The sequence below is a fragment of the Taudactylus pleione genome, unplaced genomic scaffold, assembly GCF_031769625.1.
Source record: "Taudactylus pleione unplaced genomic scaffold, aTauple2 ptg000573l, whole genome shotgun sequence".
In the NCBI taxonomy this organism is placed as follows: domain Eukaryota; kingdom Metazoa; phylum Chordata; class Amphibia; order Anura; family Myobatrachidae; genus Taudactylus; species Taudactylus pleione.
The window spans coordinates 5,037,405-5,056,856 of NW_028284975.1; the positions used below are offsets into that span (position 1 = coordinate 5,037,405).

Genomic DNA, 19,452 nt, shown 5'->3' on the forward strand with positions numbered 1-19,452 from the left:
CCAAATCAGAGAGACTGCAGGCAGAAAAGATAGCGAGGAGAAAAAGTGTCTTCGCTGTCAATCACTTCAAATCTACTGAGTCCAGAGGTACTAATGGGGGAACCTGTAGCCCCTTTAGAACCAAACACAAATCCCACGGTGCCATTGGTGGGACAAAGGGTGTCTGAACTCGGAGAAAACCCAGAAAAAAAGTTCTAACACCCGGAAGAGAAGTGATTCTTCGCTGGAACCAAACTGACAGTGCAGAAACCTGTACTCTCAGGGTGGCCAGGCAGAGACCAAGGACTAAGCCAGCCTGGAGAGAAGCAAGTACCCGGGAAACCCTAAAAACCTTAGGGTCATACTTTCTGTGGGAACACCATTGACCAAAGGAGTGCCGAACTTAGTAATAGATGCTGGCAGAGGAAGGGCTTGCGTGCCTTAAGCATCGTCTGAATCACAGTGCTGGAGAAACCTTTGGCTCTCAAGATGAAAGTCTCAAGAGCCACGCTGTCAAAGACAGATGAAGTAGGTCCGGATGCAAGCAGGGACCCGGGGCTAACAGATCCAGCCATAGAGAAGAGGGTAACGGAGCACAAATGGATAGACTCCATAGGTCGGTGAACCAATGGCGCCTGGACCAAGCAGGATTCGGTGCAGCCTTCCTGCTTGAATATCCTGAGGACCATTGGGAGGATGGAAATTGGAGGAAAGAGGTACACCAGCTTGAAGTCCCACCTCACTACCAGTGCATCCACGAAGGCGGCTGAGGAGTCTCTGGTTCTGGACCCGTATCTGGGGACCTTGTAGTGTAGTTGTGACATGAGGCCATGAGGTCTACGTCTGGTAGGCCCCATTTGTTCACCAGGAGTTGAAAGACTCCAGTGTGGAGAGCCCACTCTCCGGTGTGTATGTCCTGACGACTTAGGAAGTCCACTTCCCAGTTGAGGACTCCTGGGATGCATATTGCAGAGATAGCCGGAAGATGACGTTCTGCCCAGATCAGAATGTTTGCCACTTCCCTCATGGCTGCCTGACTTTGCGTACCTCCCTAAAGATTGAGATAGGCTACTGTGGTGTCAGACTGGATCTAGACTGGCCTGCCTTGAAGGAGGTCCAGTGCCAGAATGAGCGCTTTGTATACTGCACGAAGCCCCAAAATGTTTGTGGGCAGATTACTCTTATGAGTTGTCCATCTTCCCTGAAAGGTATGATGACCTGTCACTGCGCCCCATCCACGAAGACTGGCGTCCGTGGTGAGGAGCAGCCAATTTGGAGAGAAGGCTTCTGTAGCCACCATTAGAGAGGGAGCCAAACCTCTGGAGTGAGAAGGACCCTCTGGGATCATATTAGATGAAACTGTCCGTTCTACCGGGATAGAATAAATTGTTGCAGAGGCCTGGAGTGGAACTGAGCATATTCCACCATGTCAAAGGTGAATACCATTGACCCCAGGACCTGCATCGCTGAGAGAATGGATACCCTTCACTTGCAGAGCAATATGTGCACTCGCAATAATAGGGCCCAAATCTTGTCCTCTGGCATAAACACCCTTTGTGCCTGAGAATCCAGGAGTGCCCCCAGATGTACCATCCGCTGTATTGGAGAAAGGGAATACTTATTTCAATTGCTGATCCAGCCGTGCGTCTTCAGGCAGACAATGGTCAGTTGGAGATGGTGTTGCAAAACAGCTGGAGACTGTGCCAATATCAGAAGGTCATCCAAGTATGGCAGTATTCCGACTCCCAGATGCTTGAGGTGGGCCATCATAACTGCCATTATTTTGGTGAAAACCCGAAGGGTCGTTGAAAGACCAAAAAGGGCAGTGCCTGAAAATGGTAATGTTGCTGCACAACAGCAAACCGTACAAATTGTTGGTGGGATGGTGTAATAGGCATATGCAGATACGCATCCGGAATGTCAAGGGAAGCCATAAAATCCCCAGGTTGCATTGCCAGAACATTTGCCGAAGAATCTCCATACGGAACTTGTGTACACAGATAAACTTGTTGAGGGTTTTCAGATTTAGAATAGGGCGACGAGACCCATTTGGTTTCTGAATCAAAAACAGATTTTAATAATAACCCCTTCCTTGTTGAACAATAAGAACCGGGATTATCACCCCTGCACACAACAGGGAGTAAATAGCCTCCTGGAGGGCCAAGGCCTTCATAGAGTCTGATGGGGTAGTTGTACAAAAAAAAAAACTTCTGGGGAGGACGCCTCAGGAAGGTGAGGGCATACCCCAGAAAGACCACTTCTCGGACCCAGGTGTCTGTTGATTGATGCCAGGAGTCCGCAAACTGATGTCGTCGGCCTCGAACCCTGGGATCCCTTAGGAGGAGGCCCGCCCCATCAGACAGAGGATTTGTCGTCCTGCTTGGAAGCTGGACGTCTGACCGCCCAAGACCTCTTTGTTCGCGGCTTGGTGGGCCTGCAAGAACTAGACTGTCTGGAGCAAGACTGTCCTTTTGCTCTTCCCTGAGGGCAAAAGGACCGAAAAGAGGACTACCTAGGCTTACAGTAGATGTAGCTGTTAATGGCAAACCGGCATATTTTGAGGCTGCCAGAGTAGCCACTATTTTATCTAATTCTGCTCCAAATTGTATGCGTCCATAAAAAGGCAGGGATTCCAGAGCCTTTTTGGAACCCGCATCTGCTTTCCAGGATCTTAAACAAAAGGGCTCTAGCCACAATCAAAGCTGCCAATGTTTTAAAAACCAGGAGTCCAGCATCTATTGCAGCTTCTCCCAAATAAAAGGCCGCTTCCCGAATATGGGATATATATGTCGGCTGTTCTCTGGTAGCATCTGGTAGAGTATCTTCCAATGCTCCCGTCCATTATTCAACGGCCTTGGATACCAAGCCGCGGCCATAGCCGGCCGGGTAACAGCGCCAGATACTGAGAAAACAGATTTAAGACGGGTTTCAAGTGTTCTATCTGTGAAGTCCCTAAGGGAGGATGTGGACGGTAGAACTCTGACTAAACGTGCCACATGAGCGTCAACTTTCTGATGTTTAAACTCCGGAGCCTTAGGTTTAGGAGCTCTCTATATTTAGGATTGATTTGACTGCCCTCACTAGGGAAGGGACATCCACTGTCGAATGACGGTCCTCCTCTCCTGAGAGAGACCCCGGGGAAAAACCATGTGCATCATCTACCTCCTCAGATGATGCACCAGAATCTGAAAGCTGGGCCGACTGAGAGGATAATACTGTCCGCCTATGTGCTCTAGTGGTTACTGGTCTGTTCACCCGCAACATTTGCTGTAAAACGGCAGATGACTGAGCCATACACTGACTAAAGTGTGCATAAACATCCATCCAGGAAGGATGTAAAGGGGGGGACAAACATAGCAGGCTATAACTGACAAGCGGTCCACTAACTGTGTCATAACCTGAGACAAGGAGGACACCCAGGGTGGCTCCTGTACAAGGGCTGGTAGACTGGACTGGAGAGGTGATACTTTGTAACAAGTAGCACACAAATCATCCTATACGAAATCCTGAGGGAACAAGCCCACCAAACAGGAACTACCTTAACTCTAGACATAAACAGTAAGTATAAAAGGTAACAATGCAAAGTGACACTAGTGACAAGTACAAGCAAATGTGAAGTATCATGAACCCCTACACACCTGGTAGTTGAGGGCTAAGGAGAAATAGCATTGATAGTTATAACTGACAGTACAGAAATTAAAGGTAGTTTATCACCACAGTAGAGCTAGCATAAGTCACATACAATGCATAAACAATATACTTGCAATGGGCTCTGAATCAACTACTAAAGGGTAGGGTACTAGGAGCAGTCCAGAAGTGGGAAAGCCTCAGATGGATCACCGTCTGGGCTGGGGGAGGATCTGCCGGGAGAGAGCCTACCTTGCCTCTGCTGCATTAACCGCCAGGTTTGCTGGACTCTAGTAGCCTTAAGCAATGGCCGCCGCTATAATCCATGTTGCCAAACTGATCCTGCCCACTACAGCGTCCTCCGGCGGGTCTCCACCAAGCAAGGAATCACTTTACCTGCATCTCCGTCTTCCCCGGCTGCAGTCCTGGGTCAGCTAGGCTCCGCTGGTGCCCGCCGAAAATACACAATTATGGTATAACATACCTTTTGATAATTCTTTTTCATCGAGGTCCATATGGTCCACAGGAATTGCCTTGTGATATATAGTTGGATAGCATCCAATGCACCAAACAGCTACAGTTTTGGCGCTTCCAGCATGCACTGGTCCTCCTCCCTATATACCCCGCCCCCAGCCACAGGCATTCAGTTCGTAACCAAGCCTTGTGGCAAGAGACAGAGTGGAGAAGGAAGTGTCATGTACACAGCGAAGAGGGAATCTGTGACAAAAAAAAAGCTTAGAAACATCCCATCTGAGGCCAGGTGCATCAGGGTGGGCGCTCTGGATCCTATGGACCTCGAAGAAAAATAATTATCAAAAGGTATGTTATACTATAATTTTGTATTTCTTCTTCGGGTTCCATAGGGTCCACAGGAATTACCTTGGGGCGTCCTAAAGCAGTTCCCCTAGGGGTGGGGAAACTCCTGAGCAGACAGAAGAATCCACCGCCCAAAGGAAGCACCCTGGGAGACATAAGTATTAAAGGCACAAACCCTCCTACGTCCTGAGGGGACAAACAGCCCATACAGGATTTACATGAAATCAACACAGGGGCCACCCCCTCCTGTTTACCTTTATCTCTTGACATGTTCAAAATAAAGGCAATAAATTCAATGTTATGTGACAGCCTTCACAAATACTTAGTGAAACGTGAAGTACCCAAAGAAAACCTCCACCCCACGGGGACAGAGAGAAAAACAATGATAGCTATAATTGACAGACAGAAATAAAAGACAGTATCAATGCAGCAGCTAGCAAACAGTCACATACAATACATATGTAATATAATTACAATAGACTCTAAACCAACTGCACAAACACCAGGAATGATAGGATATAGAGCACTATGGCCCTCATTTAGAGACTGTCGTTAGATGCAAGTGGTCGCTCTGAATCATGGCGGCCACTTGCATCCTGAACGGCCGCCACCTTGTCGATTGTTAAGCTGTGGGTTACCACCCACAGCTTAATGACCGACCAGGTTGATGGTTGCGATGGTAATCACCATCGTGACCATCGGGGCTTACGTCCAGACCCTGAGGTTGGGTCTGGGCACTCGTAAGTCCCAGGGAGCTTTCTGCTCTGATGGAGCAGAAAGCTCCCCACTGACATCACTGATGATGTCAGTGCGGCCGCCCACAAAACGGTAGGTGTTCGGAAAGGAACACCTCTGTTTTGGAAACCACCCCCCCGGCCCGCCTACCAAACGCTTGCGCAGGCCTAACCATCGAGTCGGTTAAGAGCGCATCGGCGCTCGCGACCGACTCTGAATAAGATCCTATATACCTTAACCGAGGGAAAGATATACAGGGAGACTGACCCAAACCCTCCTGAGACCAACAGCTACAGCAGCGCACCGATAGAGGACTGAGAGTATCTCATATACACGTGGAGGGTAGGCGGAACAACCCAGATGCACAAAAACCTTTAATAGTTCTGCGTCTGAGTCGGGGGAGGAGCTGCCGGGGCAGTGCCTACCTCCCCTAGGCTGCATCAACCGGCCGGGTATGCTGGCCTCATAGCAGCAGATACGTCTGCTGCCGATCCCCGGCGTCAGATGATAAGGCCCCAGCGGTCTAGTGAAGACGCGGACGTTCCCAGGCCCTGACTGCAGCGGCTTCCAGTGTATCTCCGGAAGAAAGGACTGCCACGTGCGATTCCTCATAAGCGAGGATTCACCTTACCTGACATGTCTGTGAGTCCGGATGCAGTCTGGGTCCTAGCATCACTACTAGCATGCCCAGCCAAGACCCGCCGGAATCACCAGCCTTGTTACTGGTGTTGCGGCCCGGCGGAGGTAGATGGAGTCGCAGTATATACGTCTTAATTCAGACGCTTAGTACTGCCAACCCAAAAACATAAAAATAAAATAAAAGCTTAACACTGCCTGTGCAGACCAGAAACAAAGGTGCGTCTTAATCCTGCCGCACCAAACGAACAACTGAAGGTCTGCTGAGCAGTCCCCTGTTATAAAAGGTGCAACTTATTTCTGCTGCAGCAAACAAAAAACTGAATGCCTGTGGCCAGGGGGGGGGGGGGTATATATGTAAGAGGACACGAGGCATCCTGGGAGCTGAAAGCTTAACTGTTTGGTGCCTGGATCACTCCAACCACACACTCCCCATGGTATCCCTGTGGACTCCCTATGGAGCCTAAAGAAGAAACAAAGCTATAGCTATATAGTGCTGGCTTTTATGTATTTTTTTTCTCGCAGTCTCCACCCTCCTTATCTTACCCCCCAGAGGAATTTCTCCACATTTCTCTTTCTACTCCTCTTTTCTCTCATTCCCCACCCCAACACTTTCCCTACCTCTTCTTCTCCCTCACCCACTATCTCTCCATCACAGCCCACTCACTCTATCCTGTGCATCTCTCAGGGTCAGAGGTCATACCAACTGTCATTACATTCCAACGTGATGACATTTTTTTTATCAGCAGTCAATTTCATTATATAGAAAGGTGTTTTGAATATAAAAAAAACTTGCTTTAAGTTGCCATCTCCTGACTGTTGTCAATATTCCAGTTATTTAAGCCTTGTGTTAATATGCTCCCTGAAACATGGATAAGGTAAGCTCATATCTCACACCGATGCGACCGACATTCCGGGGGCCGACAGATCAGCCGGTCCCAACACATTGGGCGATCCAGTGCCCGACATGCCGCCGCCTACCCCGCTACCCCCCCCCCCCCCCGCCAGTTTGGGATAGTCATTCACTTCGCCTGATCGGTTCTACATGCAGAAAGATCAGGCAAAGCGACGGATAATCCCAGTGGAGCAAGCAATGCACAATAGTGCTATTTTATTGTTCACATGCGACGGATCATGTGCAATATCGTTCCGTGATAAAGGATAGCTAGAAGCTGCTTGGTTACTATGGGTAACATCTCTACTTTATTTCTCAACAGTTTTATACATCTCACCTTCAAACTCTTCTGTTTAGGTTGAGCTGAAGTAATATTGAGAAATCTGAAAAAGTGAAACTTACTGCAAGTGTGAAAGAGTAATCCTTCAATAAATCAGACACTCCATAAATGTGCAAAACTTCTTGGTCTTCAAATGCACTTGTCGCAACAGGAGCAAAGAAGTATTTTGCATAGTAGTGAAGCATTTTCCACTTGCCTCCATACTCTATAAAATAATGAAAGAACAAGTGAGCAAAGTATGAATTTATGTGTGTATGGCTTCAGGATGTAGCCTGCAATGTGCACTGTGCTGCACATTACATAGGATTATTATTAGTCAAAAAGCAATATGTGACCGTATAAAAAACACGAGTGTGATATATTTTGTTAACAACCATAAAGATGACATGCAAATGTCGACCTGGTCATAATGTCAACGTGCAGCGTATTTAGATGCTAGAAATGTCGGGGTCCGGGTGTCATCCAGTGAAGATCCAGCAGCACTTGTGGTGGTAAGTATGCCTACCCCCTAATCCTAACCCTAACCTCCCCTTCTATATCCTAACCCTCCCCTCTCGCTGCCTAACCTTTACCCCCCTCCCACTCCTGCAGCCTACCCTGACCCTCCAATGAATGTCCGTGAACAATGTTGAAAGTTCACATTCTGAACATGCCGACATGTTCAATGTCGACATCCTAACTGTCAACATTGGTGGTTTTTCTTGAACAGCTGTCATGGAATACATTTTGTGATTGCATTTGACCTTAGGTGGTGCTGTTGTAACATCATGTCAAAGAATAGCATGAAGCTCTTTCATAGCCTTTATATCCTTACCCTTAGCTTAGAAAAAACCTTGTATGAAAGGGAATATTCCATCTTAGAAGTGAGGTTGCCTCCATTCAAACATTGGCTGCTGATCATTTTTGACCAGCAAACAGTTAACATTAAAAATAGCTAGGGAAGAAGTTCTAAAGAGCAATAAGGGCTCCATTTTTACATTGTGACACTCTAGTTTAAAAGGTGCTGTTATTTAATTACGGTTTGCTGAACAATGGGCAAGAAAGTATACTGTATAACAGGTAATGGTGCATACACACGATCAGATTTTTCCTTCAGATATGAACGATAACGATTTAAAAATCGTTCAGTCGTTCATATCTGAAGGAAAATCGTTCATATCTGACATGCCTGAACGATGGACGATCAACGATGCGCGTTCCCGATGGTCAGATAACGATTTCTGACATCTGATGGGTTTGCAGTCAGACTTGGACGATTCCATTCATTTTAATGCAGTCAAAAATCGTTCAATCGTTCAAATCGTTCAAAACTTTGTTAAAATCGTTCAAATCGTTCAGATCGTTTAATCGTTCAATCGTTCATCTGACAAATCTGACAAGTCTGACAAATCTGACCGTGTGTACGCTCTATAAGGGGGGCACAGAAGTAACCTGGGATCAGAAATAAGTTGAGTCCCCTTTTTCTATAATTTAAACAAAAAAAATATTTTAAAACTTGTCGCTTAAGAAAAAAAAGGGGTTGGGCAACGAGATTTTTTTTTTTTTTTTTTTAACAATTTGCCTATTTCTAAATAAATGAAAAAATAAAACACCATACCACCTCCTAGAAATTATTGTGCAATCCAGACTTGGGTTAAAAATGTTTTTTTGGTTTTTTTTTCTGTAGTTTTTGACCCTTTGGTACGTCTACAATGCAGTCATCACATACATGAAAAAATATATAGAAATCAAAACAAATAATACACACAGACAAATAGCAGTAGCAGTATCTGGGATGCAGTCGTATTCACAATGTCGACAATCAAAATGTCGACACCACAGTAATGATGCCGATATTGATTAAATGTTGGCATGTCAATATTATGCCCAGACTGGAGGGTTAGGCTACAGGAGGGAAGGAGTTAGGCACTAGGGAAAGGGGGAGGCTCTGGCAGGGGAGATTTAGGGATTTGTGATGCTCACCACCGCAGTAACAGCCAGCTGACTACTGGACCTGAAAGACACTGCTGGAGCTGCCGGACCTACCGAACCAGGTAAGTCATCGCTAGACCACCAGAAACGTTTTGCTGGCACTCTAATCTAGTCCACATTTCATTACATGCCAAAGACAGCCAAATGTAGTGCCATTCTCCATGAGATATCCACAGATATTCTTTTTTTGTAAATAAATGAAAACTGCATTATTTTTGGCTACTGCACTTTTTTAGGAAAACTACTGTGCTTTATGTTTATCTCTTCAGCAAATAACATTGGTTTATATATAACTAAACACAGTATGATACTACACAGAAAGAAGCTCAAAAGTGCATCACAGAGGTAATACAATGCTGTAGCAGTTCTGGAATTGAAACCAGAACAAGAGATATTACTACGAATTGCTAATACAAATGTATAAGTATATATAAATGTATATTAAAAATTTATTTATTAATGTAAATGGTGTATCATAGTATACTGCATTGACTGATTAGTGGAACAGGGCTCAATTTATATTTTTTTTAGAATTTAATTTATTTCAAGTAATAAATGTTAAGTTTTGTATTGTATTGTATTTTTTAGGTCGTTATGGGTTTGACTGCTATTTTGCCATGTTTTGAACATATGATCACTATCTGAATTTACTGTACTGTCTGTATATTTTATTGCAACCACACAGTTGGCACTGCATACATATAATATACATTTTGTTTAACTCTTCCCAAGGTTTGAGAAGAGTGCAAAGTACCAGTATCAGCTTCTGTAATTTTTTTTTAGCACAGCCTGTAAAATTACAGGAACTGATTGGTTGGTACTTTATCTCTCTCCAAGATTTGATACAATTCCCCCTATGTTAAAAAATGATAAAAGGGAGCATATAAATCACTCCTCTGTTAGTCTTCCTTGCACTGTGCCTGAATGTACAACTACGAGGTAAGTTTACAACCTGAATAGCCATTTACCCTTATGGACACATCGTAATTACCTTATGTTAAAAGTTTACAAACTTAATTTTAATTAGCATTTTAGAAACTATATTCAAAACATAACAAACCAATGTCCCACCCCAAGTTACACAAACAGCTGTGACCATACCCTTTAAAAAGTGACACCTTCCTGCTTTTTGACATCCTTCTGAAGAAATTCTCACAGAGAAACAAACGCGTAAAGGGCATCCCTGTTTCCAGTATACACCTCTGATGCTGTAAGGAAGCTCCCCACGCTGTGTGGACTATAACCGCAACCATTATTCTGACATTCATACCCACAGATACTAGCTCCTGGACACGGATTTCCACCTGTCTGCCCTGCTGTTACCCTCCGTCCTGATATCACTTGGAGTCCGGAACTGCTTAACGGTCAGCTGGCCACACACTGCTAGCTAGGGATGGGCAGATCGAATCACTGTACTGAGTGGCTCAACTCAGTGACGTGTCTCGAGACACGGCTCTTTAGATAGAGCAAGTGCTGGGGGCAGCAGGAGAGCTGACTGCTTCCCCCCCTCCCCCCCCGCAGCCCAGCACTACAGCTCAGGGTTCTCACTGAATCTCTTGAGTCAGTGAACTCCGCTGAGCCCTGGCTGTAGCTGTGCGACTCAGTGAGTTGCTGACAGCTCCGCCCCCCCGGGCCAGCTCAAGCCTCTGCACTGACTCAGGAGAGTCAGTGCACTGCCCTGAGCCCTTGGCAATAGCTGCACGACTCAAGAGTGAGTCGCTGACAGCTCCGACCCCTACACTGCCGATCTGACACAGTGGAGAAGTATGATCAGGTCGGATCAGCAATGTAGGGGTGCAGCTGCCATTCACTAGCTACCACTGACAGAGGCTAGGGGAGGTGGGTGTCTCGACTCACCAAACACTGAGTGGCTCGAATCATTCACTCATCTAAATGATTCGAGTCAGTGTGCTGAGACACTCACTCACTAGCCATCTCTACTGCTAGCCGCATCTCGCTGGACGAGAGGTTGGCTTCACGAGCGGCAACAGTCATCCACTTGTGGTGAGCTTGTGCCCAGCGGACTTTAAGTCGCAGGAGTCAGCCGACGGAGTGGGTAACAACAGAGCCCGGCATCCGCTAAGAAGTATTTACATCAGGTGATTATTTATATCATTATTTATTATATTTCTAAGTATTTACATCAGGTGATGTATTTACATCTATACATGCAACGGCTCTTCGGTCACACATATTGTTTGCCGGCTGTCACGGCAATTACGAAGTCCGGCTTTTTTGAACCATCATATGTGCTAGTTTACAACTAGAGGATTGCGGTTTTCCCTATAGCCTTGTTACCATATGATATGGAAATTTGTATTGAAACAGTTGCCCGTTAAGGGCCAAGAGAATAACATTGTAACTTCTCATTGGAGTAACAGGAATTAACCCAGATTGGTTACTTTGTGTGATTAGTATGCAATATTGACACCTCTCTGCTACTTGGTATCTCTTACTGCATATAGAGAACAAGGGAGATTAGAGCGTTAATCATAGACTTTTACTCTCACGATTTTGTGGAATATACAACGAATACTGCACATACATCAAACCTGTGGAAGAAGGCCTAGATCTGGTTTTTCTTTTTATTTATTTTCATTTTTATATTTATTTTTTTTACATTTTTTCTGTTGTTCATATTGTTTTGTATATTATTTTCTTATTATTGGAACCATTTAATATACAGTATTTGTACTTGAAAAATGTATTTTTTTTTTTAATATAATATTACACTATACATGATATAAGTACAGGATAATTTTAGTCATTTTGAGATAATTTCTTATTAAGACATTTGTCTTCTTTTTTACCACAAATAAATGTATTATTGTACTAGATTTGGATTGTGTTTCTCTTTGGGACGGGATAGGCTACTTGGTGCTATCACTTCTTTATCTATTTACCCCTGTGACCATGTTAGCAGCAATTCCTTTTGGTGATAATGTAGAAATCAGGAGTCTATTTACTAAGCTTTGGATGGATATAGAGTGGATGGATATAAAGTGGATGGAGATAAAGAACCAACCAACCAGCTCATGACATATTTCAAACCCAGCCTGTGACATGGCAGTTAGGAGCTGATTGTCTGGTACTTTATCTCCATTCACATTATCTCCATCCAAGGCTTAGTAAATTGACCCCTCAGTTTAATAATGTATGTATGTGTTTTACCACCTGTTCCAATAGCAGCAATTAATGTGTTTTGAATTAGAATGTTAATATGATAATTTAGATAACAATTCTATACTTTTAACACAAGGCCAACACAATTTTTTTTTTTTTTTTTAACTTTAATATTGATGGTATGACCATAAAGCCAAATTGGATTTTTTTTAAAATTAACTTTGGTGTTTGCACAGATTTTATACACATAATGGTATATTGACTAAGTGTCTGCTTTTCAAAGCCATCTCGAACTAGGTTATACTGTTTAATGCAAAACCAGGTGTGTTTGGCATAAGCCTTATATTAGGTAATGCACCCAATAGCCTTTCATCAAGTTTGCAGCTCACCTATTGAGGACCAAGAAGGTGCTTGCCAGATATCATTCAGCTGCCAGTACAGTGCCCCCATTGTGAAGCCCAGTCCATTCACAATCTCATTCTGACTGCGCCTGTAAAACTCAGTCTGCAGCTTTACACACTGAGCCTGCATTACCTGGAAAGGCAAGCACCGGTTACTGATTAACATCTTGTAAAATATTCCTCTGCCTTAATAACTAAAACAGAAAGAAAAGCTCATGATGACAAGGGTAGGGGTGAGTACGGACACTCCCTCCAGTTCTCAGATTATATAATAAACTGAAGCACCAAAGCAAAAACAAAACCAAAAACAACAGCATTCCACCCCACAAAAATGCCAGGAGAACCCTGCACTGTAGGGAACAAGTACTCACACACGGGAGAGCACCATGCATGACTTTCCTCTAACAATATCCTGTTTTTTCCTCCTACTCACAAAATGTTTACAGATTTGCTCCTCTATTATGCACTGGACAATTAGGAATGAATGCACAGACATCACAATAGAGGACTATGCTCGTACCACAAATGCCCCTGGTCTATGATGTCTTTCACTATGTTTAAGTCAACAAAACTTTAGACACTGTCCATAATAGATCATCAGTAAATGGATTATTATCATTGTAGTTAGGCTGACCCAACAACTGTACGTCCAGCAAAATCATTATTGTCTCTTTTACTAGCGGTGATAAACACATTGGGCAGCTGGACCTATGCCGCACTTTGTATTCTATATAGGGTGGATATAAACTATAGTGTATCTCTCTTTGTTTATACTTGAACAGACAAAATACATGTGCTTGTATCTAACAATGTTATAGATGAATTATTTTTAAAATCATATATCTCCAACTAAATACCAATGTAAGTATCTATGTATGACAATAAAATTAATATTTATGCAGTATCCCTGTAGAAGATTTAAAAAAAAAGACAAATAGGCATAATACAGCAATAAATATTTCTAGAGCCAGACAAACAATATAAAAAGTATCAATGTTGTATAGTTTGTTTTATTATAATAAGCTGAAGTTGCTGACATAGGCACCCACTTAAACCTTTTAGCCTTCTGCACCTCGTACTTATCATTGTTAGAACAGGATTATTGCACTTTACCGCAACCTACCTGGCGCGGTTGTCACTGGGCTGTACAGCTATTACACACTGTGTGTATGCTAACAGCCATCCACCCGGTGCCGCTACCACGCACTGCCGTGTGCAGGCTCGGACCGTGATCTCTGTGGCCGGCTCAGAGAGTATACGAACAGGTCTCACTTGGAGCATACCCGGTACATCGCAGAGGACCCGTGGCCCACAAATACAGGAGGATTTCCAGAGGTCTCCAGTACACTACCTGTGAGTACCACCTCCGGGTTATGGATTAAACGGGAACCTTTACTGCAACCTAAAGCATCATTTCTAAACAACTAACTAATACCTGTATACCTGAGCGGTTACGGATATAAGATCTGTAATATAAACGGGACATATGCAGCTTAGTGTATCATTTAAGGACAATAAGTGGTAAGAGACCTATTTACTATCACTACTCTACCACTCCGTACGCGGATTGACTCTGCTTATTAATCAAGAACCACAAGGTGTCAGCTTATTATACTAAAACAAATGCTACAACATTGACACTTTTTAAATTTTTTTGTCTGGCTCTAGAAATATTCATTGCTGTATTATGCCTATTTGTCTATTTTTAAAAAAAAAATCTTCTAAAGCGATACTGCATAAATATACATTTTTTATTCACCCACTGTCTTGGACTAGCACTCACATATTTTTCTGTATATTAAGGCCCGTATTCAATTTGAAGCGTTAAGTTCAGATCCGCGCCGATGACGTCATTATCGCCTGTTTTGGTTTTACCACGTATTCAATTTGAAGGACTTTCCGCCTAGGCGGAAAGCCAAAGCAATGTAATAAGCGGTAAAGTGTCGCCTATGAATGGCAGGCGGAAAAAAGTGCAGAATTAAAGTTCTGAGGTGCAACGTTTCGGGAAACCCCCTGCACCCTTCAGACAGTCTCCCAAAGGTAATCTGTCAAAAAATGTAAAAAAAAAAAAACTTAAGGACACCCCAAAAATTGACTTAGAAAAAGGGGGTGAAAAAAAATTGTTGGGGTACAAACTTAAAAACTAGCAAACTTGACTCTGGGGGGGGGGGTCCCCAAGTATGCCCCAGGTGTTTTTTTGATTGCGGGTGTTTGCGGCAGGTGGATTTTTCACGATTTTTTCAAGTTCACTTTTTCAACATTAGATATGCTGATCCCCATTTTTAAGTACCCCAAATTTGCTGGGATAACTTATTTTCTGGAAAAAATACTCCTAAATACTATTCTGCATCAGATATAGAAAAACACTATTTAGCAGCTATTGAGCCCATTTAAAAACACCAAATACCTTCAGCGAGCCAAATCAGGGGTACCATAGTGAACCCCCATGTCAGAGCATCATTTGGGGGGTGACAGGCTGATTTCCCCAAAAATGACAGTATTTTCCGCTTGTTAAAGTATCGCTGGGTGCCATTTACGCGTACTTTGAAATTCAATACGGGGTAAAGCGTGCACGCGCGCGATACTTTAACACCTACAAAACAGGCGAAGTTGCCGTTAAGTCCGGGCCGCGTTAACTTAACGCGGCTCAACTCAAACTGAATATGGCTCTTGGACTTTTAGTGGATTGCAGGATCAATACAGGGCAATAGAGTGGTTCACCTTAAGTGCACCATTAGTTTTGGAATTTATCCATCTAATGGAACTGAAAACATGTAAGTACATATTAACCTACAAATCAAACTTTTGTCTAGAAATCCACACCAACATTGGCGCCCGAGTCAATTTAGCGCATTGTTGATAGCCCCGGGAGGGAGCTCCCGGAGTTATTCAACTGAACGCACTGTTAGGGCGACTAAATGATTTCTTCTCGCACCCTCCTGAGGGTGCAAGTAGAAATCTGACCAAAGTGCCGGCCGCAAGGCTATTTTCTGACTCAGCGCGGTGCCAACAGCCTTGCGGCCGGCAATTTAGTCAGAGAATGCCGGTTCTCGCAACTAAACATCCAGTTTAAGTCGCGAGAACCAGCATTCTCCAACTTAACTTGCAACTGTCAGACTAGACAGCGCGAGGAATTGATTAGCTCCAGAACCAACTTCCGGCGCTATTCAACTCGCGCTGAATTGAATCGGCCCTATAGTGACAGACAGAGAAGTACTGATGTTACCTGAGTTAGGTACAAGGTATCTTGAAATTCTTTAACAGGATCAGTGTTCTGAGGCCTGTTATAGTGGAGAGCAGCCTGGAATATCATCTGCTCATTTCCTGAAGCATGATGCTGCCGGTGTGCTGTAAAGTTACTAGTGTAGGACCAGTCCTCTGGAGTCGAAATCTAAATGAAATGAAAGAATTTACGATAGTGCATATGATACAAGTGTTACATCTGATTACACCACTACTTCAGATGTTTGTGAACAGAAAGGAAATATATGGAAAAATACAGCAAGAAGGACTTACTTCTATCTATTGTGGTGGGACAGCTGCAATGTAAATGTAGGAGAGATGAGCCAACATTACACCCAGTGCCAATACACAGTGGCCCAATATTTACAAAATTCAGACAATCAACTCACTAGAAACTAACGTCATTACAGACTGAGGCAGGAGGTACAGAGTGCATATAGGTATACATTTAGGTATTTCATTTCTGTTCTACAGACACTATAGGCTATTTAGAAACACTCAACTAATGAACAAAATGCTCTATATGAGAGTGTAAAGTGCTGGTAGAAATAGAGAACAGTAATATACAGGAGTCAAAGGGTTCAATCTAGTTAGCTGCGAGTCCCGTCGTGGCGCAAGTCAGCGCAGCAGCAGCCGAACTTTACGGCAACCTGAATTCGCTCTAACTGCTCACAGCTCCATAGGGCTGCAAGCAAAAATGAGCAAATTTGAGCTGGGAGCTGGCCACAAGGGGTGCAAAATGTTTAACACCATGGCAACGGCAACTCGCACCCTTCGCAGCTAATTGGATTGACCCCTTAGAATATAATTCAGTCTATTATTTGTGTTTTACTTTTTGTATTGTACTAAATGAGGGCCATGATTGGAAACCATATTCAGAAGCAAAGCGAGGTTTGGGGTACGACGTCCAGTCCCAGCAGTCTGTCAGGTAGTTGTAGTAGTGGGTATCTCCATAGTGGTTGTCATATGGATCTTTGGAGAGCCAGTTTTCTTTAACTGTCTCTTTCCCATTGGTTGGACTTGATGCAATGAAAGGACGAGTCGCATCCATCTGAACAGAAAGGTAGAGGACATTGTTGGTAACAATGAAATGTGTTGAAGTCTATGCTGTCATTTAAATACAATAAGACACAATTCACAATATGGGGGATAACAGTAAACCTGGACTAAAAGTGTTTATACTATAAAAAGCAGAACAAAGTTTATCGATTTTAAATGCATTGGGGACACCAGAAATGACTTCTGTTTCTTTCTCTGTCTATGTGAATTATATATAGTTGAGCTTGCCATAATATCCCTTTATTCGGGACACCAATAATTTACACATGTTCTGTGACTGATTAAAACCAAGTGAAATCCAGGCTTGAATTTAGTCCGTCACAGAACCTGTGTAATTCATGTGTGACCCGGTGTAAGGGGATATTATGGAAAATCTATATATAGTTTATAGAGTCAGGAAAGATATGCTATATATTACACCATTATACTGTAGGAAGCAAAACATATATACATTTGAATTTTTTCATTTTACCTACAGCGCATATACATGTGCTGCATCCATGAACCACTGGTCTACATATTGCATGGCAGATAATAGTTAGCGAGGACAGTGTCTGATTCAGCACGGATAGCAGCTGCGTAATTACACAATGAATCTGCAAAAATACGGTATGTTACTGTCTGCCACTGCTCAGCCAGCATAGAGAAGCCCACTACTGCCTTCTCACATCCGTAATACCTCGCAGTCCTGCGTATACATCGGTAACATTGAAGCACATCGGCCCTTCACGCACAATTACAGCAGATCTGACCCGTTGTAGAAATTGCAAGTCGCACACAGAAGGTTCTCGAGCTGCATAGGCAATTACAGTGGCTAATTCATGCACGCCCATGCAGCGGCGTTCAAACTGACAGGTACATCTGCGTATTTTTGCAACCACTCCCCCGTCACCACCCCCAATGCGCATGGCCTGTCACTCATTGCGTGATGGAATCCACAGTGCGTCCGTAATCACTGTGCGATCGTCGCGCAGTGCATACGTAGTACACAACAATAAGCCAATTTGTGTATGCAAACCATGCTTAAATCAAGCCCTGAATCTGTCCCAGCCTCCACAATAAAGCGTATTTTAATTATTGGACTGATTAGACAGATTCACACAAGTGTGTTTATATTGGAGTTGCTATAATTTAATCAGGGACACCTATGAATTACAAAGGTTCTGTGGCTGATTAACGTGATAAACTTCCAGTTCTCTTTCATGTACGAAGGATAGTCAGAATGTAAAGATTATACAGGATCTGAGCACAGCCATGTCTTTGAAACTCCAGAATTTCAGATTTTTTTCAAAATCACTTACCTCAAGAACAAGCACTCTAATGGTTTTTATGTAAAGGGTCAAATAGTCTTGTACATAAACTTCTTTCATGTAGGTGGGTATTGAAAACCAATTGCTGGCAATCGCAGCCTCATTCTCATTGTTGCCGCTCCAGACAATGATACAAGGGTGAGATTTAAGTCTTCGAATCTAGTACATCACCCAAAAAAAAAAAAGAATTCAAGTTTACACAAGGAAAATTAGCATTTTCACTAGCTTATCAAACGTAAACAGGTATTTCAAATACAAAATTAAAAAAAGTGGTTTTATGGTGAGCATGTGAATTATACAATGCCAGAAAGTAATTGGACCCTCTGGGGATGATTATAAAAACTGTGAAAAGTGCTGTAATAAATTAACCACATTATTTAATTCCTAGAACAGATTGGAAAATAAAAAAAACATGAGGTGCCATTGGTTTCACCATTCAAGAATCTATTGTCATACATGTCCCCAACGGTTATGGTATAGAAGGTAGACAGTAAAAAGGTCAACAATGTCTAGATAGACACCTGATGTTAGACAGTCATTCGGTCGATAGTGATAAAAGGTCGACACGGACAAAAGGTCAACACAATAAAGGACGACATGGAAGTAGGTCGACAGGTACAAATGGTCGACATGGTCAAAAGGTTGACATGAAAATTGTCGACACAAATAGTAGTCTCAGAAATGGTCAATGCGTTTTTTTTTAACCCTAATCTTCACCCTAACCCTCTCCTTGGTGTCGAATCCTAACCCTCCCTCCTGGTGACTAACCCTAACCATCAGGTAGGTGCCTGACCCTAACCAATCCTTCTAGTGCCTAACCCTAACCCTCTAACCCTCCGGTAAGTACCTAACCCTCCCTCTTGGTACCTAACACTAACCATCGGGGTAAACGCCTAACCCGAACAAAAAAATATAGGCAAACCTTTTTTACCTGTCGACATTCTTCCATGTGAACCTTTTGTCCCTGTCAAAACCCTCTCACCACTTCAGTAGTAGCACATCTCCCATCATATCTGTAGTAGCACATCCCCCTTATCACTTCAGTAGTAACACGTCTCCCCATCACATCTGTGGTGTCACATTCCCCTAATCATAAGAGCGGCATGCAGTCAGGAAGCCGACTGTCAAATCCCAGCATGGGACTAATGATAGGCGCCGAAATCCTGACGCCTATCATTATAAACCTGCCGAAATCCCAGCATACCGAACAAAAGTCAGCCGGGCGAGGGGAGCGGACAGCCGCAGGGGGGTTAGGTTTGGGGATCCCGGGGGGGGAGGGGGGTGGACATAGAGATAGGCAACTTCCCCCCCCCCCCC

At 43.5% G+C, this 19,452-nt stretch overlaps 1 protein-coding gene across 3 annotated transcripts in view; it reads right to left on the reverse strand.

The window, feature by feature from the left end:
* Nucleotides 1-19,452, reverse strand: part of MANBA (mannosidase beta) — a 124,460-nt gene that overhangs the window by 13,881 nt on the left and 91,127 nt on the right. For all 3 annotated transcript variants that reach the window (XM_088453234.1, XM_088453233.1, XM_088453235.1), the window contains 5 exons: nt 18,127-18,294; nt 16,599-16,817; nt 15,750-15,914; nt 12,512-12,656; nt 7,091-7,233 (listed from right to left, as the gene is read on the reverse strand). In XM_088453234.1, coding sequence (XP_088309360.1) covers nt 7,091-7,233; nt 12,512-12,656; nt 15,750-15,914; nt 16,599-16,817; nt 18,127-18,294 — 840 coding nt within the window. The remainder of the gene's footprint in view (nt 1-7,090; nt 7,234-12,511; nt 12,657-15,749; nt 15,915-16,598; nt 16,818-18,126; nt 18,295-19,452) is intronic.